We start from the raw sequence: 25,237 nt of genomic DNA on the forward strand, positions 1-25,237 counted from the left end.
TACTTTTGCCTCCTCTAAGAAGCTGTATTAGCAGCCAAAACAACTTTGCTTTGTGCTGTTACAGACCTGAAATGCAAATGTTACAGTCACTCAGTGCAGACCACTGTGAACAAGACCTAAACCACAGAATTATTACCTTGTAATCAAACAATGATAGCAGCTATATCCAACAATATTATAATTTCAAGTGTAGGCTGAAAGGCGGTACCTTCAGCTGGTGTAAAAGTCCTTAGTTGAGGAAGGTTGTACAAGCTCTAAGGGGCTCAGTTTACAGTGTGGCTTGACTGCCTCACCTGCTGACACTGGAGCAGAAAAGAGAATTACAGGCAATTCTCGGGTCTGCAGGGCCATTGTGGTGGCTCTGAGCAGGGGACAGACATCCCTGCTGAATTTCACCTCTCCTTATCCATAAAGGAAGAGAATGGAAAACACTTGAGAAAACAAAAGTGTAAGAGTGTATGTAAACAGGGGGGAAATTCTCACTGCTGAAAGAATTCTTTTGTTCCAGGTTTTCCATATCTTCATAGCGAGCAGACATGGTAGAAACTTGTAACAGGACTTTGATGAAAAGTGACAATGTGCTTTACATAAGAATTGCATTTAGCCTGGCCTGCACTTTGCTATTTAGTATTTTTTATGATCCTTAATGTAGAGAGAGCTCTTATGAAAGCCACTTAAATTATTTCTGGAAATCAGTTTTCTCCCAGAAGTTACCTTATTGTAACTAATAGTTGGATGATAAAATCCTTTGAAAAGGATGAAAACCCTGAATTTTTTTATACAGTGAAGCATGATGTGATTGCAGAGTGTGCAGAACTGAGCACTCATACAGCTCTACACCATGTAAAATGCAAGGCTCTCTCTGTAAAAGTAAAGATCCAGTTTATAAATCTTGTGCTTATTTCTTCATTTATCTGTTGGAAATCTGGAGAAGGAAGATGTTAAGGAGGGCAAATTAAAATTCATTTTTTATATGATGGAAGGTACAAGTCTGTTTTTCAATAACCCAGAGATTTGCGTCCCTTGGATGGTCACGGTGGGCAGCTTAAATGATTAAATTACACTTCAGTCATTTTAAAGGCAAGGAACTGTTAGTGTTGTGCCTCAAAGCATTTTAGAAAGCATTCTTTCACCTTGTTACCTCACAGTAATAAAAAGTACAGACTGTCTAAAAGACACCACTTGGACTGCAAAAACATATCAGAAAAAATCCCACTTAAATAAACACAGGATAAGAGGCCTAAAATATAGTGGGAAAATGGCTCTGGTGCTGTCTCCTTTCCCTCTAAATGTAGATAAAATAGAAAATAATGGGATTGCTAATTCTCCCATGTGTCAGATGGGAAACTGAGGCAGGGAAACACTGTCAGCCTCAAGGCCCTGCTCCAGCCATAATCCTGCCCTGTCCATTATCCTGGGTGGTGCAGCATTGCAAGAGGCCCAAAGTTGCTCTGATCACAAAGGAGAGTTTGAGCTGAGTGTCATTTGCATCATTTGTTTCCAGCTAAGCCAGCAGTCTGGTCCAGCTCAGTGAGCAGCATCACCGTGTGCTTATCCTGGCACAAAGTTTGGAGCCCAAATGTGCAGGATTGGGAGAGGAGGTGGGGCCAACTGCATAAATCACTTGTGAAAATAAGCACTTTCAGATGCAAGAGGTGCCTTAGGGGTCTTAGCCCAAAACTGAGCTTCATGCAACAGTTCCTGCATTGTTCTGGAAGCATTTTGGGAGAAAAGGGCATCAGGCACTACATTGTGGAAGAGCACTGATCCCATGGTCAGGCTGTTCTGGGAACACCTCGAAAGAGATCCTGTTTGCATTGTTCCAGATCTGTCTCTGTACATGGCTGAGCAGCCTGGCACTCTGGTTGGATTTACTAGGATAGGAAAAGCATGATTTATTCCAGCCAAATCTCCCCAGTAATAATCCAATGATTTTTCTCAGGACAGGATTAAAACACGTTACAGGATGAGATTCCAAACTTAGCCATAAATCTCCATACAAATATAGGCAGATAAAGTAGAACCTGTTGAGTTTGGTGCTGGTTACACAAAATTCAGTGTCTTGTATTATCCAGAATTATAGTTTGTAAAATAAATACACTTTGTCTCCATGCTCAAACTATGAACAGGTAGGTTTTAGGTTTGATATTCAAAATATCACTTCCAAATAGCCTCATTTTACAGTAGTAAATTTTGGAGAAGAACCCAAGACATTCAGTTACAGAATAAGATAAATATTTCCAAATCATTGCTATAATACATTTTTTTAAAGCCTCTAGGAAACAATTCTACACACTTTTGGCTTAAATTTTTTTGCACTCTTGCAGAGATTTAGGATCTTTTATCTCTTCCTGGGTGGTGAAGGAGGGCAGAACACCTTAGCAGGGGATTTTTTATGCCATCACAGTTTGCTCACCATATTCTTACTTGACAAAGCAGCAACAGGAATACAAAGATTGTTTGTGTTTTTTACTCTTGGAATCATATTTCCTGCTCCAGGCTGTCTTTCACCAGTGGGTCCATGCTCTGGGTAGCTCTTTGCGTGGTTTTCATAGTGCCTGGCAGTTGTTGAGCTGTAAGGAAACACAGAGCTGTGAAGAACTGTGCTGTTTTATCAGATCTTGGTACCGCAGTGTTTTCCATCTCTGTCTATCATTAAAGTACACCCAGAGCTCCAACCATCAAATATGTACCAGAAAGCAGCACTGGAGTGATATTATCTGGTTGGGGTGAATCCCCCACTGTGAATGGACATTCCTCCCTGAATTATTTGGGATATCCATGGCTGGCTGCTGGACACTGTGGGGCTGTCCTGCAATCATGCCCACTGCTGTAAGGGAGGGAAGATAAATGCAGAAAATTTGTTTTGACTTGGCAGATCTTGAACTGGCTGAAGAAATGCCGTTAATCAGTGTCAGAAAAATAATGAACATTTCTGAGAAAGATAACTTTACATTATTTTCTATAGTTTTCTGTGCAGAGCATTTAATCTAGAAAACTCTTGCTGGTTCACAATGGTGGGTATTTTATAATGTTTCAGTGATTTGGCATTGAGGCTGGTAGGACCATTTGGGTAGTAAAGTAGTCTAAAGAGTGTGAATCAGAACCCTAGCCTATATTAATCTCCACAGCTTTTTCACTGGTCTCTCATTGTGTTAATCATTATGTGATTTGCAGGAGCTTCCTCAGGTGCCATTGACCTGTTACCATCTCCCAGTACAACAACCAACTGGACAGCTGGGCTCCTCATGGATAGCAATGACATGATTTTTAAATTTGATGGAAAGCAAGGAGCCAAAATCCCAGATGGAATAGTCCCAAAAAATTTAACTGATCAATTCACCATCACTCTGTGGATGAAACATGGACCTAGTCCTGGATTAAGAGCTGAGAAGGAAACTATTCTCTGCAACTCTGACAAGACAGGTGAGTCTGTGTATGGAAAAAATGTTATGCAAAGGGGATATCAACAGCAGTAGAGTGTTGCCATGTCTCCTCATTTAATTTGGTCTGAGAAAAAACTGATCTCAGATGTTGCCACTCCAAGCATTGCTGCCTTAAGAGCTTACTGAAGGACATAAATTTCAAACACAGCTGGGATAACACAGCTAGAGATTTCACAGGAATTGACTGATAGCATAACTAAATTATGTTTAATTCTTTTTCATTATTTAGATTGAAACACTTCTAATTCTTCACTGAAACAAGTTAGGTAAAACACGCATTTGGATTTCATTTATTAGCTAAGGCAGGATGATTCCATGAACAAAGCAGATACGGCACAATTCAAGAAGAGTCACACTAATCCATGAAAAAGCTCAGTTCTTTGGGGTTTCTGTGCTGTGTCTGGGTGCTGTTGGTGTGTGAGGCACCAAGGGCTGTGTGTCCCCGCAGAGATGAACCGGCACCACTACGCGCTCTACGTGCACAACTGCCGCCTCGTGTTCCTGCTGCGCAAGGACTTCGACCAGGCCGACACCTTCCGCCCCGCCGAGTTCCACTGGAAGCTCGACCAGGTACCACCCTCGTGCTTCCCATGGTCATCCAGGACCTGTAAGAGCTGAAATGAGGGATGCGGGACTCCAGGCAGCTCTCCAAAATGCAGTTTATTGCATACAAAATGCAGTTTATTGTATACAAAATGCAGTTTATTCCATCCAAGACATTACAGCAGCCCAGGGTGGTGGGTGACGGAGCCTGTGCCTACAGCTGTCAGCTCCAGCTGCAGGCAGGCCTGGAGTCCTGCATCCCTCCTTCAGGCTCTTACTGATGGTGCCCCACGTTGGGCGCCACTGTAAGAGCTGAAATGAGGGATGTGGGACTCCAGGGGCTCTCCAAAATGCAGTTTATTGTATACAAAATGCAGTTTATTCCATCCAAGATGTTACAGCAGGCCAGGGTCATGGGTGACAGAGCTGTGCCCACAGCTGTCAGCTCCAGCTGCAGGCAGGCCTGGAGACCCTTTGGTTTTGGTTACAATGCATTATGTACTTTTCTTTTGGTTACAATGCATTATATGCTTTTCTTTGCTGAGCATCTTAATACAGTAGAACCAATCTATACCTTAACTATTATCTATAGCCTACCATAACCACTATAATTACCATATTCATGCTACTGTTCTCCAATCACTAAAAGTTAGTATGTTACAGTTTAAGCTAGAAGTTGTTATTCAGTTTTCTTGCAGTGGAAAATTCTGAGACCTTTTTTCTACTTGCCACATCAGCAGGCTTGTTTGTTTGCCTGTGCTATCTTCCTGCTTGGTAAAAACATCTTGTTTAAGGTGGGTTTATCCTTTTCTCTAAGCCATAAAAACCCCTTCTAACTAACACACCCTTTGCCTCCTTGGTTATCCAGTGAGACTGGCTCAGCAATTCTTTTCTTCTATATCAAAACTTGCTTCCATCTCTATTCCTTCATCAGACTCCACATTTAAAAATTTTTCTGCTAAGCACACATATCTGTGAGACTTTCTTGTCAAACTTTCATCCTTCCCAACAAGGATCCTTTCTCCTCCTCAGCCCTTTAGGCAGCACAGGGAGCCACCCAGATCCCAGAGCAGCTGTCCGGAGTCTGTCCGGAATCTCTTGGAATTACACTGCAACTTGCAGCTGTTTCAACTCTATTTAGGATCCACATAAAAAGAGACAATTAAGTTAACTTTGTCAAGTCATTTTATGCACTAGTTTTTTGTTGTTTATTTTAATTGAGCCACTTTAAATGGTAAGTAGAGGTTTATATGCTTTGGCAGTGGAGAGAGATGTGACATTCCATATAGTTCCCTAAATGTTTTCCATTTATAATTTTTTTAAAATCTACTTTATCAGCACAATGGGAGTGATGGAAACCTTTTTGGTAAAGAGTATGGTGATACACAGAAAGGCACTTCTATTATATTGTAAATCCTATCTGCAGACCTTTTATTTTATCTGCTGTGCTGTATGTAATTTTGCCTTATTATTAAGTGTATATTGCAAGAATATTATTATTAAAGAGATAAGAGTTGCCTTTCATAGACTTGTTCATTTTAGGTAGGATAAGCATCATTTGGATGAAAGAAAACAGACTTCAGCAAAGTACTATTTTTTCAAAGCAAATTTCTTCTTATCTTTGATTCCAAAGCAGGCTATGGAAAATGTAGCTATAGGAATGTTTACTTTTCTAATTCACCTTCTAAATTTATATAAAAATGAGATCTCCATCATGGTTATCAGATGAGTGTGGTGAGAAGCCCTGTGGTGGTCATGGCACTCGCTTTGCATTTAACACTAACCAGTCTGGAATCAGTTTGTGCTGTACTCAATATGAAATCTTAGTGTCACAAAATAAACTGAAATTAAATCATATTGAAGATTGCAAGTCAGGAGTAACTGATATCATGTCAGATAAGGCTGTTGTGAGTGCTGAAGATGGACTTGTATTTCTAAACTTCGTACTAAGCATCTAAATAATGGTAATGCTAGGTTTTGGGAAGTATTTTGATTTTGAAAATTGAGTGCAGTCAACTTCTATATCCTTAAAATGAGAGAGAACCAGTGTCGTCTCAATAAATTAAATTTGTGTGTGACTCTTGTAACTTGGCCATGAACTTTCCTAACTACTACTGAAAACTCCTACATGATGTAAACTAGAGACAGAAAGTATTTTTTAGGTCACTTGATTAATTGCCTTTCATTCGGCTGCTGTCAATTGATTTCCACAGTATATTTTCAGCTGTTGTTTATAGATGAAAAAGAAAGTAAGATTAAAGTATAAATAAAGTTTGTTATGGGTTGTGTGCCCAGACTTCCATGAAGATAGATTTATTTTGTCAAGGTGATACTGTTGTAAGTTTTGTCATGAAGGGACTTCATAAAAATTGCTGCTTTATCTCTTCTTCATGCTTCATCTGGCCTATATGGTAAATTAAAAGAAACTGAAAATAAAACATATGTGAATAATGGGCCAGGAAGGAACTTGCATGGTTTTGAAGACAAGGCAGTGAGAAATTGTCACTATAATGTAGTAAATTGATGCCTTCTTCTAACTGTATACCCAGAGTGGTATATCTTAGAAAGCCCCAGATATTTTAAAACCACATCATAAAACAAGCTAGGGTCCTATTCAATATGAAAAGAAGCTGGACTAGACTGCCAGGAGTGGATTAATTTGATAATTTGCATATTTTGACACTGACGTACCTCTGGAAATCTCACCTTCAGAACAGTTCATTCTGTAGTGGCAAACCCTCCGATTCCCTCTGCTGTTGTTGTTTTGCTAAGAAAAGCCTGGGAATGGAGCTGTGCCCAGCTGCTGTCCCTGTTCCCCACCTGCCCTGTGGGACAGGGCAGAAATTGCCCTGCAAGAGCCTCCAGGGCTTGGTCCCAGCCACAGCCAGAGCAGAGGAAAATGTGGCAGAGCACTTTATTGCTGAGCTCACTTTATGAACGCAACAATCCAGAGATTGTTTTTGCTGAGAGATATCCAGTGACCTTGGAAGAGGGTGAAGCTTGAACTGGTGAAATCATTTATCACTCTCACTGCAGAACAGTAAAATTTATGATACCAGCTGCTCTGGGCTCTATCTACTCCATGAGACTCCTCATTCTTTCAGGGCACTGACTAGGTTTAATTTAATTGTCTACATCTCATTTCTGTGGTGGGTGAGTTTGGCTCACACCTTAGCTGCAGGCTCTGTCCTTGTCTGGATAAAGGGATCCACGGAGCATTTTACACAGCTGCACCTGAGCAGTGCATCTGGAGCTTCTCAACACCATGACAGCCTTTCACAGGCAGTGTGGGGAAACTCCAAATGACAGTATCTGCCAGGCTAGTTCTGGGAATATTGTGTCTTTAAGTCAGTTCATAAACCTAAGGATTTATTTCCAGTATGGCTTTCAGTTTATTTGTCCTTATTTGTTCCATTAATAGCCTTTGCTTTCAGTTTATTTGTCCCTATTTGTTCCATTAATGGCCTTTGCTAGGTGGATTTTTCACTTACTGCACTGATCCATGACCTGAGAGTGCCACAGCCCTGGGCAGATGTGCCTGTACTAGTGACCTGCAAAGGATGCTGATAATCAGAGCTATCAGACTTTTTGCTGAGGGTGTCCTTGTTATTTATAAGAAACATGGAAAGAAAGAAGTGTGGATAGTTTGGGATTTTCCCCACTTTCATCCTTTTGCAAATTAAGTGTCTTAGTTGTGAGAGAATCCATTAGCAGTAATCTGGAAGAAAAGGTATGGAAAGAGCAATGTTAAAGAAAATCAGTGTCAGGTCTGTAACATTGGTAATAAAAACTGCAATAGATGCCCAGGTAGAGGAGGTTCCTTCATTTTATTTCCATTTCTTTATAAGCCCAGGTGTTTCCTTTGTTTCAGGATCATGACCCTTTTCCTGAATTTCCCTTTCAAAAGTTTAAATTTAATATCATGATGTGTTTGTCAACATTTATGTAGTTTCTTTTCTCATACTTGAAGTATTGGATTCTTTTTAAACCCAAGAACTTATTACAAAAAGGGCAGAAATTGCTCTTAACAAAACCAAAAGTTTTGTTACCAAAGTCAGTAAAAGGTATTTAAATTATTATCTAATTATCTCAAATGAGCATAGGTGTTATTTTAAGTGAATTATTTAGGCAGCTAAATATGCATTTGGGACATCTAAGAATAACATATAAAATATTAAATCTGTTTCTTTGACTTGCTTAGAAAGCTGTGAACCAAACCAGAATTGCAGTTTGAATGATTAACCAAGTCACTCAAGCCTTTGGTGACAGTGGAATACATAACACTAAACAGGATGGTGTATTTCACACTGTTCTGAACAGGTATGACACTTTTCATACAAATATGAGGACAGCCAAAAGGTATTTTTTCTTCTCCTAAATCAGTAGGATAACAACACTTTTTTTAGTGGGAGAAGGTACCTGAGCCAGAGATGAGCAATTTTTTCATGTACTTTATTCACAGTGCAACATTATTTTCAGGATCTTATCGTTCTGCAAACAGCCTTCACCCCACAGGCAAAATTTATGTTGATCCCATTAAAAATGGGGAATCTAGTGCAGGATGTGGAGTCATTCTAAATCAGCAAAAACCAGATAAACATGAAGAAATTTAATGCTTCTTTACTGAGATGAGATAAATTGACTGAATAATCCAGCATTAACCTGCAGTGCTTTTCATTGTGAAAAACCCCCAGAACAATTCATTTTCTAACAGGAACCACAGGAGATGGTTTGGATAAGTCTAAGTGCTGTGCATTTGGTCAGTGTGGGCACGGAGCTGCTGAGGGATCAAGGCAAGGCCTTGGTTCGCACTTCACCCCTTCCATGGCCTCACACACACCAGGGGCCATGGCAGACAAGTGCTTCACTCCCAGCTCCTTTTTTAAAATCAGCACCTGCCCAAGGACATGGCAGAGCAGGAACTGACTTTGGAAGGAATTTATGTTACATGGTAGGAAGATAAAATGAAATTGATTTGGTATTTGAACTCTTTTTTTTTTAATATAGTTAAATTGGATATTTCCATCAAACAATAGGATTTATGCCTGGAAGTTGTTCTTTTTTGTTGGATTCTTAGGCCATTGTTTAGAATTGGTTTTTGTGTGCGTTCAGTTTTAAGAGCACCCTTTATATAATGAAAACTGTGTGTGGCCTCCCTCTTGAGAGACTGGAGAGAGAGAAAACAAGTGAGTTCATATGGAAAGTGCACCAAAATCTCAGTCCAGGAGGGGTAAGGGTACACAGAGAGACAAGATGCTGCAAGTTTCCATCATTTCTATGCATGAAATCTAATCTCTAGGTAAAAGCCATCTTAGCAATCCCATCCTTTCCAACATGATGCTCTATTTGAAGTCACCTTTTTTCTTTATGATGGAGTTTAGTTGTTTATTACTTGAAGCTCAGAAGAGTTTCTTATGCTCTTAAACACTTACTTTAGAAATTAGTATGCAGGCCTGCACTGCTTATTGCATACAGCTTCAATAACACTGCAGAAACAAATCAGTGAGGTGTTTGCCTACAGAGCCAGTAAGAGAGAAATGATAAATGAATGACTAATTCTGCAACAGAGATTAAATAATTCCAGGACTTAAAGAAGTCTTTGTGGCATTCCTGGCACCTTAAGTGCCTTCCATTACAGCCCTGTCTATTCTCACACACTTTATTGCTACTTTCCATCTTTGAATGCTATTTTGACAAATATTTATTCAGTGTCTTGCTTCAAAACAGTTTTTGGTAGCACAAGGATGAGTCACCAGTGATGATAAATGGTGAAAATATTCTTTGAGATCTGAACTGAAAAAAGCTTGTTTAATATAAGTTTTTAATGCAACTGCTCTATCACTGATAACAACAAAATCTTCACAAACCACTCACAGTGGCTGTCCAGAATTTGCTTTATGACATACAGGATTCCTCTTGAGGCACTCTGAAGTATTCCCTACAAATTGGTGTGCCTTTGTGCATTTCTGATTTCTGCAGCACAGCCCAGTGTGAAATGCAGTGACTGCTCTGTAAAACTTCTTCTGTAAAACTTCTATGACCTTAAGGAACAACCAAGCTCAATATTTCATCATTTCTCTACTTGCTTTTTCTTGAAGTTATTTGGACATTTTTCTGCATATTTCTGTTCTACATTTTGCAATTTTCTGACCTGTTTTATTACAGCTTTATTACACTGGTGTGGGACTTTCAGCTACTTTAAATTAACTGGGTTGACCCTTCTGAAAATGATCCCTATAATGTGCTGTCCTTGAGGTCTTCCATGGACAACTGTTTTTCCCATATGTAGCTATGGTCATTCCCAAGGGAAGTTAGAACTGTTGCAAACATTCTTTAAGACACTAAGACACTAATTTCTCAATGAAAGCGGTAAAAAGAAAAGGAAGGAAACTCTACATAGAATAAAAGGAAGTTTAAATTGTCTGTAGTACCATGAAATAATAAAAAGTATGACATTCTTAAAGCATCCTGTGGGAAGACCCTCCAACTGATTTAATTTCTTAGTGAAAATCTTGATATGGAGTTATTAATAAATCTAAACAAGCTGGATTAAAGTGTCTGTTATTGCCCTGGTTTTACACTACTCTGGGAACTCGAGAAATTTGAAGCCTAGAATGGAAATTTCCTATCAAACTATTGTTTGAAGGTGAAAAGTCACATTTACTCTCTTATTTGTCAGCTATTTCTAATATTTATCTTTTACACTGTATGTGATTTATCACTTGTGCTCCAGAATTTGTACCACACCTGCAGAAACTGGTTTGGAAATGTTCAAGATCCATTACTTGGGCAATTTCCTGAGGGCCCTCAGGAAATTTGGCTTAAAGGAAAAGCAGGTTGGCTTTCAGGTGGTGTCTGAAGCATTTCACAAAGATAGAACTGATCTTTATCCTTGCAAAGGCAGGTTAGGAGACAAAGAGGTTGTGTTATTAATAAATATAAATTCATTTATCCATGTTCATGAACTGTTTATTCCAACCTTAGAGCCAGGGTTTCTGAATGTCTGCAGTTCAGGAATAAAGTGCTTTTCCATGGATTTGCTTTAACATCTGGGTAGTCTCTTGACAATGTCAAAGCCTAGGAAGGCATATTTTCAAGCACATGGTGAAAAATTATGTAAAAATGCAAAACTGAGCAGCTTTCTAGTTCTACATTTAAAAACAGGGTGCTGCCTAACTGCAGTCAGCAAGTGTTACTGAACTGACACATTTCCTTGATGCAATTTAGGAACAAGAAAGGTGGGCTATAATAGAATTATTTCATCATGAATGAACTACTGATCTAATTTAGTAAGCCACCTGGAAGTTACAGCATGACAGCACAAAGACATGCTGCAGCTACTGTACATAATCAGGCTTTTCAGGTACTTTATCTGTCAGCATGATTAAGCAATTTCATTATTTAAACTTGTAATTAAGCCATCCATATTTTTGAAACCCATTGTGAAAATCAGTATTACACATTAGGAGTTTCAAGGCTACAGAAGCAGCTCACAGCTTGCATGCAAATCAGTTTGTAAACTCTTCCTGTCACTGCAGTGAAGTGTCCTGTGTCACCACCATAAATGAATGAACTTTAAATAGAAAGGCTCTTATTTGAAAGCTGCATTTTCTAATGCAGTTATTTGCTTGCACCAAATAATCCTCGTTTTCTATACTTTACCCACTAAATTTTTATTTTCTTATATATATTATGGAAATTGTAGCATGTGTACATTGTGCAACCTTGGCACAGAGAAAGACACACTTTATATATCCCCTTAAAGTTCCTTCCAGCTCTAAATAATGTCTGATATTCTAAAAATATATCATTATGGTTGCTAGTGGTTTAATAAAACTTATATCAGGCATTTGTCATGTGAAAGTAGCCATATAAACAACTCCTCACCTAAGACTGCAGGAGTCATTTAGCTGTACTATGGATTTGTCAGTTCTCACTGCACCACCTCCCGAGGTCATCAAAATCAATATTCTTATTTACAGAGCTCCTGGGATGTATTAGGAATGACTGTGGTGGGTAAACCAAATGCGTGATTTACATGAATTTGAAGAAAGATCAATTTCACTTTTCATAAAGAGCTCTACTTTTCTAAAGATATTGACTGTCTTAAGACATAGATTTAAAAAACACTTTTTTGCACTCACCGGGATTTCAGAAGAATTTATATCTATTGGCCATATTGAACTTTGCTGCTATTACTGTGTTTATGTGCTGCAGAAAGTAAAAAATTCCCGAGGGCTGCATCAGGCATCTGCAGAGCTGATGAGCCAGTGTGAAGTCACTGGTGTGAATCTGCACTGGCTGAGATTCCAAACCTCTGCCTCCTTACCAATGGAAATTCACTGTGTAAGGATAAAGGAGAATCAGCAGCTGTTAAATAAGGTCAGGGTAACTGTGCAGGTTTTCAGTTCAATGCCACCAATTAAAAATGTGCTCTTCAAGCTGTGCCTGGATCCCTGAGCTTTGCCAGAGCATGGCAGAGCCAAGCTAACTTCAAAATGTAGTATTAACTGTTCTCTCATTAGCAGTTACAACCTGATTGGGTTACAAATAATTGTGGATCCACTTATAGTCTTGTAGCAGCACTAGTGCTGGCTAGGAAATGGAAATCCTTATGAATAATTTCATGTCTTGAAAGCTTTTTCTACTTGAGAGTTGCATATTCTTTATAAGCAGGCAGTGAACCCTACAGAAACTTCTTAGGCAGGCAAAAGCAGGATCCTTACTTGAATCTTCCATTAGCAGAAGTTTTCAAATGAAATTAAAAGTGCAACTTTAATCTTAGAAATTTCAAGTTTATTGAATCATAATTTCAGGAAAGTTCCTGCCATTCTTTGGTATTATTGATAGCTGTAATGTTTTGTAGGGGTTGTTAAAGTAATTGCATATTAAAGTCATAACAAACCTCCATCAGCAAGAAAATTTCCCAAAAGAAGCATCACTATGCCATAGAAGTTGCACCAAGTTCTGGTAGGGTATTATAACAAAACTTCAAATTTTAAAATTTTAAAGCTTCAAATTTTAAAAGCCAGTGAAGTTCCTATTTCTAATTTACTCACAACTGCTTGAAAACAGACAAAAAACCTGCAGACTGATACTGCACAGATCTTCCTACCCCTGTTTTAGTGTTCTTCCAAATGGACAATGGTATTCCAGACACTCCAGAATTTTACTGCATTTTTTCAAGCAGTCACACAGCCCAGGAGCTCACTAAGTTCTTTTCCTATCTTACTGTGATCCTTTCATTACTGATTCAATCTTTCCCCTTCCAGTTTGTTCACTCCAATTAACCTGTGGACTCAGACATGTTCAGAGGAATTTACTGTTGCTGTAATTGCATGCATGGCCTGCGTGGCATTTTTTAATCTTTCCTAAGTGGCCTCATGCCCTCTCTCCCTGAGACACCTCTGCCACCATCCCTGGATTTGGATGCACTCCCAGATGAGGGTTTGCTGTAACTCCATGGCCAGCAGAGAGACCCTGATTTCAAATTCAGCCTTCATTTTCCATATGATCAATATTTAACCAAATGTGGCTGGTTTAATGAAAACTCTTGCAGTAACTTAGCACCCAGTGCTCAGCTAAAGTAAATAGAAGGAGAACTGTGATAACAGTTAAATGTACTACAATTCAAACATAAATGAGGATATTAATATGACTCCAGAGCGTGTGCAATAGGGGGCCATAGATAGTCCTCTGCATGCAGAGGTGACAGGAAATGTCCAGTTGCTTTCAGGTCATAAGAGACATTGCTGAATGTCACACTTGGATTCCTTCCCATAGGGACAGAGCTGCTGTTGCTCTCCTTGAATGTCACTTCCTAGCCCAAATGGACTATTTGTTTGGATTTCAGAAATGCACAGCTCTCCGCTGGCAGAGAATCCACCTATTGTCTTTATTTCTGCAGTTGCAGTTCTTTTATGTCATGTAAGTCTTCCATATGACTTGGTATGGGTCTGTTATTACATACTTTAGGGGAGCATGTTGGAAGTTTTGTCCTTAATATTCAGATTTTTTTGAAAGTTATTTACAATTTTGAAAGCAAACACCTATTGACCTATTTGGCAAAACTAAAAAGGCATATTTTTCAGGGTTGTTTTTTTATTTTTTACCTGAAGAACCTGTTCTCCCATTTCTAAAAATAGTAATTTCAGCACCCATTTACCAGTCAGCGAAACAGTGCTTCCCTGGGAAAATTTCAGACAGCTCAATTGTGAATAAAGAACATCATGATTAGTACTAGAAGCAAGCTGCATATTGACAAAATAACAGCAATCTTTGGCAAAGTCACACATACAGCTGATAACTAATTACCTTCCTACGGTATATAACACATAATCAGTCTGTCTGCAAAATGCCAGCTCTGTAATTAAAGCCCCAGCAGTCCCCATTTCACTAAAGAGACTATGCATAATATTTGAGTTGTATCATTTCCTGACTTATATCTATGTATAAATACAGCAGCATGGACACACAACCATTATTCACCTTACAGAAATTATTAAGGGAGCCAAGTATGACTCATTGCCACCTTTTAGCTGCATTAAAACAAAATACCATTTGCTTTTCCCTGCATTATGTCCTAATTGTCTGCTGGAACAGAAGTAAATGCCAGACTAATAAGGAGCACCTATTTTTGCTGTGCCTTTATGCTGCTGTAGCTGCCCCCAGCTCAGGGTGCTGCAGTATCCACACCTGCCAGAGCTCTGAGCTGCACGAGATTCCCTCCACGGAATTCCCTCCACTCCCTTCCCTGGAAAGATCCTCTCAATTCAGTGTGAGACTTGTGTGAAAAGCAGGGATTCTTTCATCCCCAGTTTGCACTGTGCCCTTTCAACAGCGCAAATAACGTTTCAAGTAAACCGCTTCTCCCGAAATGTGGAAATCATGAGAGGTGTTTAACACCCATGTCAGCTGCATCTGCCTTTGCTGAGCGTGTTCAAAGCAGGCCTTGCAAGCAGTCTCAGCACTTCCTTCAGAGATCAGAGCCTTTGAAGATGGATTTGCCAAGTGCTGGGGGCCTTCAAAGAGCCAGCAAAGGACAGGTGTGCAGCCCCAGGCAGGATCCAGGTGGGTTTTCTTCTGCCTGCAGCCCAGCCTGGGAACCCCAGTGTTTCCCAGATGGGAGATGAGAGCTCAGGCATCAAGCCTGGATGTTTATTTAATGAATTAATGCCAGCATATAACTTCCTGTGGGATGTGCATTGATAAGGGAGCATAGTCCCTTGGTCTGACAAACTGAGTGGTGTGTGTAGGTGGGACTGTGTGAGAGGGAGGAGACAGGAGCTCTCTTCAGGAGGTGTTTTTAGAGCTGAGCACAAGTGTTTGTCCTCTAAAGCAAACAAGCCCCAGCCACCCTGTTTTCTTTGTCTCCGGGGTCAAGTTTGCATTGATCCCACTCTTTGTACCTTTATAACATCTTAAAAGCTGCCTGAACCAAGTGTTTTATTTGTTCGGCAGCAAGGAAAGGATGTATCACCCTGCTTTGAACAGGGAGAGCCTCCTTTTTCTTCATGCCACCTCCTGATGCTCAGAGAGACAAAAAAGACCCTTCAGGAGTGTGGCCACAGCTCTCAATTGTCTCAGCCCTTGAAGCAGCAGGCAGTCAAGTTGCCTGACTCAAATGTAACCTTTAAACGTTTGAGTATTATCATTTCAGCCAGGCTTCTAGAAAGCAAACTGAATAAAAAGCATGTATATTAATATTTGAGAGGTAATGGCAAAGAATAGCAGGGTTTGTTTTGTATTAACCCTCATAGCTTTTTTTTTTAATTAAACTTATTTTTTGATTAAGTACTATTAATAAACTGAAAATTATTTGCTTGGTTTTCTAGCAAATAATGGTTTTTTCAGGAGGTGTGCTAAATGAGCATTTAATTTAGTTTATGACCGAAATTCCATTTGCAGACAGAGCCCTCCAAAGTGAAAGATAAGTTTGTTGCAAATCTCTTAATAGAAACATCTGACAGACAGAATTCCTGCATGTGTCACCTAAGAAGGCAGATTTTGGAGATGAGAGAAAGTGATTTAAATTCCAGATAAGATTCAAAGATGAGGCCTCATGAGTGAAATGAAGCAGAATTCTATGTGTCCTGTCTTAAGGAGGGAACTCACAGACCAAAAGCTCCTTTCACCTCCCTTTGAAATCAGGTTGTTCAAAAGCCCACACCTTTTTAGATTTGGAAAGGACATTAATAATGCAAGAAAATAAGACTGACACAATTTGTGCCTCAATGTACACTAAAACATCCCTGATCTCTGTACTCCCTTCCCAGTGATGCCCTCAGGAACATAATGGGTGCCATTTGGAAATAAAACATGCTTTAATGCTATAAATGCTTTATAAATGCACTAATAGGCGAAATTAAAAAAATTATTTGAGCACTTCAATAAATAATGCCAACCAAATATCAGGAAACAGAGGTGTTTAGGCCATTTCAGTAGGTAGGAGCTCAAAGGATCTGGTGGGTTTCACAGTTCTCCTCAATATTATTCTTATTTAAGTGGTAAATGTGTTCAGTTTGTGAATAATTCCCAAAGACATGATCTCCCCAAAGTCTTTGCATTTTTTCATCTCTGATCAGATATATACACATTTGGGTATATAACATTTATAGTAGTTTCTTTAGTCTAGAGAGATATTTAACAGAAAATTAATACAGACAAATCACAATGTAGATCAATATCTGGCATATAAATGAAACAATCATAGAGGCCCTTTCAATTGGGAGGCAGGAAATTAAACTTGTAGTGTTTATTCTTGCTAAGACTTTGGTTGATATTTTCATTCCTCAGATTCAGTTGATTCAAGTTGGTCTTAAAAAATGTCCCCATGTTTCATTACTTAGTAGAAAGTGCATGCATCCTGGAATATTGATCATTCTTTCCATTTAGATAGGAGCAGTTTTCCACCCTGATAGGAGCCAGGCAATATTTTATTGAGCCTGACACACTGCAGCATCCATGCTGGGGCCTCTCTTCCCTTGCTTTTCCTGCTCTCCTCAGCAGTAGATTTCCAAGGGCAAATCCAAGCTGCCAGTGGTCATGCTGCATCTCTGAAGCAAAATTCTTTGCATTATCCTTAATGGTTTTACTTGTTCCTTTTGTATCCTGACATCAGGGGATTTTTCTGCCTTTTTTTAATTCCTGATGGGTTGGTGTTCATTAATAGAAAAATAAAGGAGATTTTAGAACAAAAGGAAAAAAAGGGAAATAATACACCACGATGAGTTACTGTTCAATAAAGCTTCCTGTTACAAGTAATGAAATATTATAAGAACAAAGAACAGATAAAATAGAAATAGCTTGATTTTTTAATTTGCTTTTTTAAACAACAGTAGAGGAACATGAAAAACACTTAAAGTGGTCTGCTCCCCATCCTGGCTGTCTCACTTTTGCTACTCCCTTCATTGGGTACCAGTTTCTAACAGCTTCAGAAGGGAATATTGCTTCTGAAACAGGAGGCCACTGCCTTGCTCCCATTCTAATTCTTCTTTGGAGACCAGTCCTTAGTCCAGAAAGCCTGGAAAGAGGGATGGTGCAATCCAGAGCACCACAGTCAAATAATGTTAACTGGGTTTATTTACACAAGGCAGTGAGAGCAAGAGAGAGATTATCGCCCAGGAAAAATTGCCTTACTGGTGAAGAAGAACCAACATTCAACCTAATCCCATGGAAGTTTCTTTATGGGACCATTATAACACTTTGTATAAATTATTTTCCTTTCTATTACCTACCAAGATTGTTATTTGGTAGCTTAAGGAATATCAACAATAACTTTAATAGTAGAGTTAACAGGGATCAGTTTTCATTAGCTGTGTGTCACTTCAGTAGTTTAGTTTCAATTTCAATCCAACTCAGTTATTAAATACTTTGTTTCTAAAATTGTTTTTTCATCTTTGTATGCTAATAATTTCCCTTTCTTTAATAGTTTGTAAATCAGTTTATTCTGATATGAGCTGTTGAAAATACCCTGCCTGAACAACTAGAATACTACAAATTGGTCTAAGAAAATATTCACATTGATATGAGCTGTTTGAGTTTCTTTATTTCAGTGATTGTACCATGCTTTCTAAAAACAGTGATCCCTTTTTACTTTAAAGTTTTAGAAATACACAACTATTCTACAACGCTGTTTTCAAATGTTTCACTCCAGTTTGTAATTAAAAACGCCAAAGTTTTGTGTGTGTGTATGTATGTATGTATATGCATATTTATGTATCTCATACATTCATATGTATATATGTACCACTAAAAGCTGTAAAAGACTGCACCAGTGAATTGTTTTTATCATCTCTCCATCTCAGAGTAATGTGAAAGTCTTCTGGTGTAGGACAGAGTTGTCAAGTCTCTTCTAAGAGTAAGACAGGAGACAAATCTGTGCAGGTGAACAGCCAGATAAATTTCAAACAAGGGTGGTTTCTAATGGAAAAGGACCAGCACTGTGGCCATGCAACCACAGAACACTGCAGAATACAAAACTAAGATGTCTTTGGTTATCGTTTTATTCCATGTCCTTTTGTCCTGGTTTGAAAAGGAAGCGAGTTTTTTGGGAGTTTGGCGGTCAAACCAATAGGTGCTCAGATTTGAATATTGGCCACTGAGGACATGGATACACCTCTGAGAACACAGGAGGTTAAAAGCAGACAACTCCCAGGGGAAGCTCTCTTGGGTTCTGGTGGTGAAAGAGGTCAGAGCTCCCCTGCCCGGCTGTGGGCTGGGTGCGGGAGGGGAGGCCGTGCGGCCTGGTGAGGTAGGCCGGGGCCTTGGACGGAGATGGGGGGTGAAGGCTTTTGCAGGATGGAAGGGTGCAGGAGCACTGAGAGGCATTGGGCAGCACCCCCCCAGAGACAGAGAGAGAGAGAGAGAGAAAGAAGGTGGCTATGCTTGTGCCACCTTGAAATCTGATAGCAGGGCCGGCCGAGAAAGAGAAGAGGGGGATGCGGCGAGAAGGTGCCCAGCAGGGCAGCCTTGGGAGTTCTGGACAGGCAGAGCCTGAGATTTTTAACCCTTTTCTTGGATGATGGAAACCTTACAAATGCTGATCCTCCTGGAGCTGAATGAGAAGAGAGATAGAGATGAAATAGGAGGAAATGGGCAAGTGTGACGGAAGTTTGTGCAAGTGAAAGATGTCAGAAGAGTTGAGAAGAAATTCTAGGTGGGAGGGATGATGGAGTGGCCTTTGGGTGGACTTTTCTTGTATAGCTGAATCGAAGTATAATGAAACAGTCTCTCAGAACCTTCCTTTTAGCTCCCTGTCTGTAAGCAGTGCAGTGTTTTCTCTCAATACTATAAAAATATGTTCAAAATACATAATCAAATATTTATAAATATTTAAAATATATAAAAAACCTATCAAAATTATTTGAATCAACAGAAAAAGAGCAATTCCAAACCTTTTTAAATTTTTAAAAAGCTCTTTCAGGAGGATTTTTTTGGTGATGGAGGGAAAAATGTGGTGTTTTTTAAACTCAAATCAATATCCCTCTCCCAATCCAATTATCATCTATTTTCAGTGCTCTGAACCGGGGTAGTAGGCGCCAGGCTTTGAAGCCGAGCCACAAAGCATTTGGCTGCTTTCAGAATAAGGCAGGAGGGTTGACCAGGGGACTGTGGCTGAGGGAATCATGCTAATGCCATAACGATTCCCTGCATTTTTTGCCTTCCTTAGTGAGGGGATATAAAAATGCAGAGTTGTCCACTTTGAAAAGCCTGTCCATGGTCACTTCTCCCTTGGCACTGCAGGGCTGCTGTTTTTCCCTAAGGCTGCCTCCCCCTGGCCAAACAAGCTCAGTTCTCTCAGCCTCTCCTCATGTGGCCAGAGCTGACACTTCTGCTGGTTCTCCACTGAATTCAGCCCAGTTTATTGAAATAATCCTCGTATTTAGGGTCCCAAAGCAGGCCCAGTGCTTTAAGTGTGCTCTAATAAATGATGGCTAAGGATGGGGGTTAAGATGCTTTCTTGAAACAGGTGGTTCAGTCAGACCACCTTTGTCAACTGAATGAGTGGTTCAGACCACTCAAGCGGAAGGATTTTTGTCTCATAGCTGCAGTAAGTAGCGCTATTTGCAGTGAGCCTTTTCCTTTCCTTTCCCTTTCCTTTCCTTTCCTTTCCTTTCCTTTCCTTTCCTTTCCTTTCCTTTCCTTTCCTTTCCTTTCCTTTCCTTTCCTTTCCTTTCCTTTCCTTTCCTTTCCTTTCCTTTCCTTTCCTTTCCTTTCCTTTCCTTTCCTTTCCTTTCCTTTCCTTTCCTTTCCTTTCCTTTCCTTTCCTTTCCTTTCCTTTCCTTTCCTTTCCTTTCCTTTCCTTTCCTTTCCTTTCCTTCCCTTCCCTTCCCTTCCCTTCCCTTCCCTTCCCTTCCCTTCCCTTCCCTTCCCTTCCCTTTCCCTTTCCCTTTCCCTTTCCCTTTCCCTTTCCCTTTCCCTTTCCCTTTCCCTTTCCCTTTCCCTTCCCTTCTTTTTCTTTTCTTTCTGCTTTTGTTGAGGATGTTTGAGTATGTTGTGAGAGCCCTTCCTCAGCAAATTCTCAGGAAGCAGAAGATGGGAGCCACAGGTGCCTCTCCAAGCCCTGAGGGGACACTCTCAGCTGTGCTCTGAGCAGCACCAAGGGGCTGTGCAGAGCTGTTTCCCTGCCCAGGCTCCCCGGCATGGGCACACTGGGCTCTGCAGAGCTGTTTCCCTGCTCAGGCTGCCAAGGGGTACCAGAGGGATGTGCAGGGAGCTCAGCAGAGGCTCGTGGTGAGCATGAACAGCTCTTCCCTGAGCACTTGGGGAGCATTCTTGGTGTTGCAGCCAAGCAAGTGAAAGATCTCCATTCCAGGAGTGGCCCCACTGACCCAAGGGAGGCTCCGAGAGCTGGAAATTGCAGATTGTCCCAGGTGCCAGGCCTGGGCTGTTGGACAAAGCTGCAAAATGGGGCATTTTGCAGGCCACCAAAGTCTGGTTCTAAGCACCACATGCTTCTCAGACCAAGAAGTTGGGTTTCAGTCTTTTCCTGAGCATTCCAAAATAAAGCACAAAAACCTGATGTTTTTCATTAGAAGATGCCAAGAGCCTAGGTCACATACTCCATAAGATTTATATGCAGGCTGTTTTCAGCTATTTCATAAAAATATATTCCGATGCAATGGCTTGTAATCAGCACTAGGACTTCAGGCTGTTTCTTTGACTGTGATTTGATTAATACTTTTTTGAGGCAGGCTGGCATGATAGAGTGATTAGACCAAGCCACCCAGCACTTTTGGAAATCCCAACTCACTCATCTGTGATTTTATCTCATTACGATAGCTGTATAAATTAGATTTTTAAAATAAATTTCCAACTTGACAGTGTTAAAATTTCTTTATTTGCCAGTGTAGTATATTTTATAATTTTGTTTTCCTGCTTTCACTGCTTCACATTGCATTCCATTGCCACAGTGTAATACATGCAGGGAAAAAACTGGTTTCCTGTGTTAAGAAGGCAAAGAAGGTGTCTGAAGTAACAGCATAACAAGTTGCACACCACAATTATTTATTTCATTATTTTGTTGCTTGTGAAATGGCCAGCCATGAAGTATTACCTGCTCCTGAAGCACTGGGATGTATTCCAGAGTTTGGAAGTAATTTTTTGCTTCCCTGTAGAATATTTGGTTTTACACTGGGGCCCAGTACAGATACTGAAAGATGGTTTAGAAGAATAGACATGTGTCTGTGTCCCTGAGCTGGATTGAAATTGGGTGACAATTAAGATGACCAACAAGTGGTGTTTAAATCTCAGGAACAACCAAGCTGAGACCGTAACTCTTATCCTTTAAAACAACACTTAATGTGTTTATGTGTTAAAATTTAAGGAAATGCAGGTCAGTGAGGGCTTGAGGACATCACCAAGCTGTCTGCATTTGCATTATCTTATGTTCCAGAATGTATAAGAAAAAATAAAAGTTACTGAGTACTTTGTGTTGACATCTACAGTTGGGCATCTGTATTTTCTGTATTTTTTCTTGGAAGAACTTGAGCCCAGTTGCAGGAGCCTTGAATTCTGGAATTTATGAAATGTTGTGTTTTCAGGAAGCATTTCCTTTGAAAAATCTAACTGCCTAATGGATTAATTACACTGGCTACACATTATTGTGCTCTTTGTGGTGTAATGCCCCAAAATGTTTTGGTTTGGTCTGTCAAAGTGCCCTTGCTTGAGTTAAACATGAGGATTACTCACTCATTGGGGTGCACATGGGGTGCACATGGTGCAGTTCAGGGTTGCAAAACAGGAACAGCGTGGAACAGTTCTCCACAAAGTACCAAGCATTCATCCTGCAGGTTTGGCCATGCAAGGTCTCTGAAAATGAGGTTTTGTTTTCTGTGAAATGTCAGCTGCATGAGGCTGTGATGGATGCATCAAATGCTGATGAGGTCAGGGGCTTGGCAAGCTGTTTTTCCTTGGAAGGCAGGGCTGCACAATACTGTTGGTGGTTGGAGTTTGTTCGATAACGTTTTCAGTCTTCCAATTTATTTACTTTCAATTTTGGTTTCAGTTCATTTAACCTTCAGAAAACATTTGTGCTGTCTGCTGCTTACAAAAGGAAGGCTCCCCCCAGCACCCCCTTGCTGCATTTATCTCTTGCTGTGGAGCTACAATGTCTGCAGTAATAAATGTATCCGTTTGAAATTGAAGTAATTAAGTTCTTGTTGAAATGTCTTCTGGAACAAAACATTAGCTTTTGCTTTCAAAGGGGAGATATTGCCCAGATAGCACTTCACCTGGCCAAGGACAAATGTTATGGTTAAACATCACTTTCTGCTTGCTCCTGTGAAACAGCAAGCATATCTGCATTCAAGCACTTCCATTTCTTAATGCACCAAAACAAGGATCTCCCCAGAACTGAAAGCACCGCTGTTGTAACTATTCTTTTGTTTTTAAAACAGCCCACTCATCCTACCAGTTTGCTGTGATTTGTTCCTTTGAACTTTTAAATTGAAAGATACAACAACAGAAAAAAAAAATTGGGCAGACATTTATATTTGCACACCAGACTTCTGTCTCTAGAGGCATGGGTTCATCCAGCTGTACATTTGTAAACTAAAGCTGGATTTGGCCATCCTGCAGTAATCCCTGGCTGTCCAGCTCAGAAATTCAGTGTGATTCGACACTAATGTTGTCATCCTGAAAGTATGTTGTAACTGTGGCTGTTGCTTTTCAAAGCTGGTGGCTGTCAGGGAAATCATAAAGATCCTCATTTTCCCACCATCTGGGGAAAAGCTCAAGGCCACAAGATGAAGGGTGGACAAGAGGTGTGTTCCCTGCCCAAATCTATAGATGGCTGGTCCCTCTGTGTTGCACAGGGCGTGGCCCAGATCCTTTTAGTACTGTCAAGGTCCTGGCAGGTTGCACAGGACTTTCTAAGTACTGATGGCATAAGTTAAAAATGACAATCATCAGTCCAATGACTAAGGGCTGTACATTTTCTTAATCTGAACCTAATAGGAATGCTCAGTAACTATGCCAGTACATCCTCTGTATATCTTACACTAATTGTTCTGTTTTCAACACTAGATACAAGCATTAAGAAACTAATATTATTGTCTTGGTTTGAAAAGACAGATGTCTGCTAAGGAAGGCAGGAGCCTCCCCTGAAATGGAAAATGTAACTCCCTCTGAACATTGATAATTTTGAAATTAAGGGGCTCTCAGGCAAAGATACGGGAGTAGGATGAACAGTTCTTTATTAGGGCCAAAAAAAAAAAGGCAGTAGTACAAAACAACCCTGCCACAGTCAGAGCAGTCCCAGCCTCATGCCATGGGGGCTCAGCCCTCCTGCAGTGCCAGCTGTGGCTCTGCTGCAGCAGGGATCCTGCACAAGGGGGGAGTTTTCCTCTGCAGCTCCAGGGCTGCTGCAGATGGGCCTGGGCTCCCTCTGGCCATGCAGGGCAGCAGAAAGCTGCTCCTCTGGCAATGCAGGGGGCAAAGGCTGCTGTGCTGTGCCAGGCCCAGATTGCATCCAGGCAGGAATGCTTGGCTCCTCCCCTGGGCGGGGCATCTCCCCATGGGATGCTGGGGTTGGATCAGCCCTGCAGGGACACTCAGTGGCCATGGACAGCAGAGATCTCCTGCAGGGAGGGTTGGCTGTGGGAGAGATAAAGAAACAACTGCCCCATGAACAGCAGATAACTGCCCCACCTCTAACCAATGGCAATAGAATACACAACCCCAGCCACATCTTGCATTTGTAACCTAAGATAATGATGTATTAGGAAATGTGAAAATACAGATGAAATACCAAATTGCCTGATTTTTCTATTTTCTATCCATGTCTTGTTTCAGAGTGTGTTTTAAGAAGCCTCTATTTATTACATATATTTTGCCAAGAGTATTTATCAACATCATTAATGTTGGAGACATAGAAATTACAGTCACATTATTTCCCATAACTGAAATTTGGAAACACAATCTGAAAGCCACATGGGACATAACAATCAGCCACCGTAAGAGCTGACTAACACCTTGCTGTGTCTCCCAGATCTGTGACAAGGAGTGGCACTACTACGTGGTCAACGTGGAGTTCCCCGTGGTGACGCTGTACATGGACGGGACGACGTACGAGCCGTACCTGGTGACCAACGACTGGCCCATCCACCCCTCCCACATCGCCATGCAGCTCACAGTGGGGGCCTGCTGGCAAGGTAAAATCACACCAGAAAACCGGCAACACTACCAGGAGTCCAGGCCGAGAAAGAATCTTGCCTGTCTTGCTGATTGTATAGGAAATAAACTGCTAAGAGATTAATGGTATAAAATCAGGTGTAAATCCAGAGTTGTTAATGAATCAAGTCCAAGGATAAAATGGACAGGACATTAACAGGCTTTGCATTTTCATCACCTGAAGAAGTATTGGATACAGTTTGTCTATTCAGTGTGAAAGATTGTCTTCTTTATCTTTTGTGCTCACTTCTTTTAATTGTTTCCCTTGTTCTTCCACCTTAAGTGAACTATCTAGGTACTAAAGAACTCCAGCTATCTCTTTTCAGTCCCTGCCTCAGATTTCTTTTACAACTCATGGCCCAGTCCTGGGCCCTTCACATTGGATGTATCTCACCAGCAATTCCAGGAATTTACTTGATTCACCATGTTGTACACCAGAGGTAAAAGTGAGAGTAAAATAAATCCAGAAGTCCAAACCCCTGAGCCATATGGGCTTTTGCTCAAATATTACCTTTCTCTGTTTTCTACCCTGTATAATCCAATTCCTCTCATTCTCTTTACCTGATCCTTGCACC

General features: G+C 40.5%; 1 protein-coding gene across 2 annotated transcripts in view; it reads left to right on the forward strand.

Moving 5' to 3' along the window:
* Positions 1–25,237, forward strand: part of CLSTN2 (calsyntenin 2) — a 311,640-nt gene that overhangs the window by 255,464 nt on the left and 30,939 nt on the right. For both annotated transcript variants that reach the window (XM_063166527.1, XM_063166528.1), the window contains exons 7-9: positions 3,178–3,426; positions 3,895–4,016; positions 24,481–24,643. In XM_063166527.1, coding sequence (XP_063022597.1) covers positions 3,178–3,426; positions 3,895–4,016; positions 24,481–24,643 — 534 coding nt within the window. The remainder of the gene's footprint in view (positions 1–3,177; positions 3,427–3,894; positions 4,017–24,480; positions 24,644–25,237) is intronic.

This window comes from Melospiza melodia, chromosome 12 (assembly GCF_035770615.1).
Source record: "Melospiza melodia melodia isolate bMelMel2 chromosome 12, bMelMel2.pri, whole genome shotgun sequence".
Lineage (NCBI taxonomy): Eukaryota > Metazoa > Chordata > Aves > Passeriformes > Passerellidae > Melospiza > Melospiza melodia.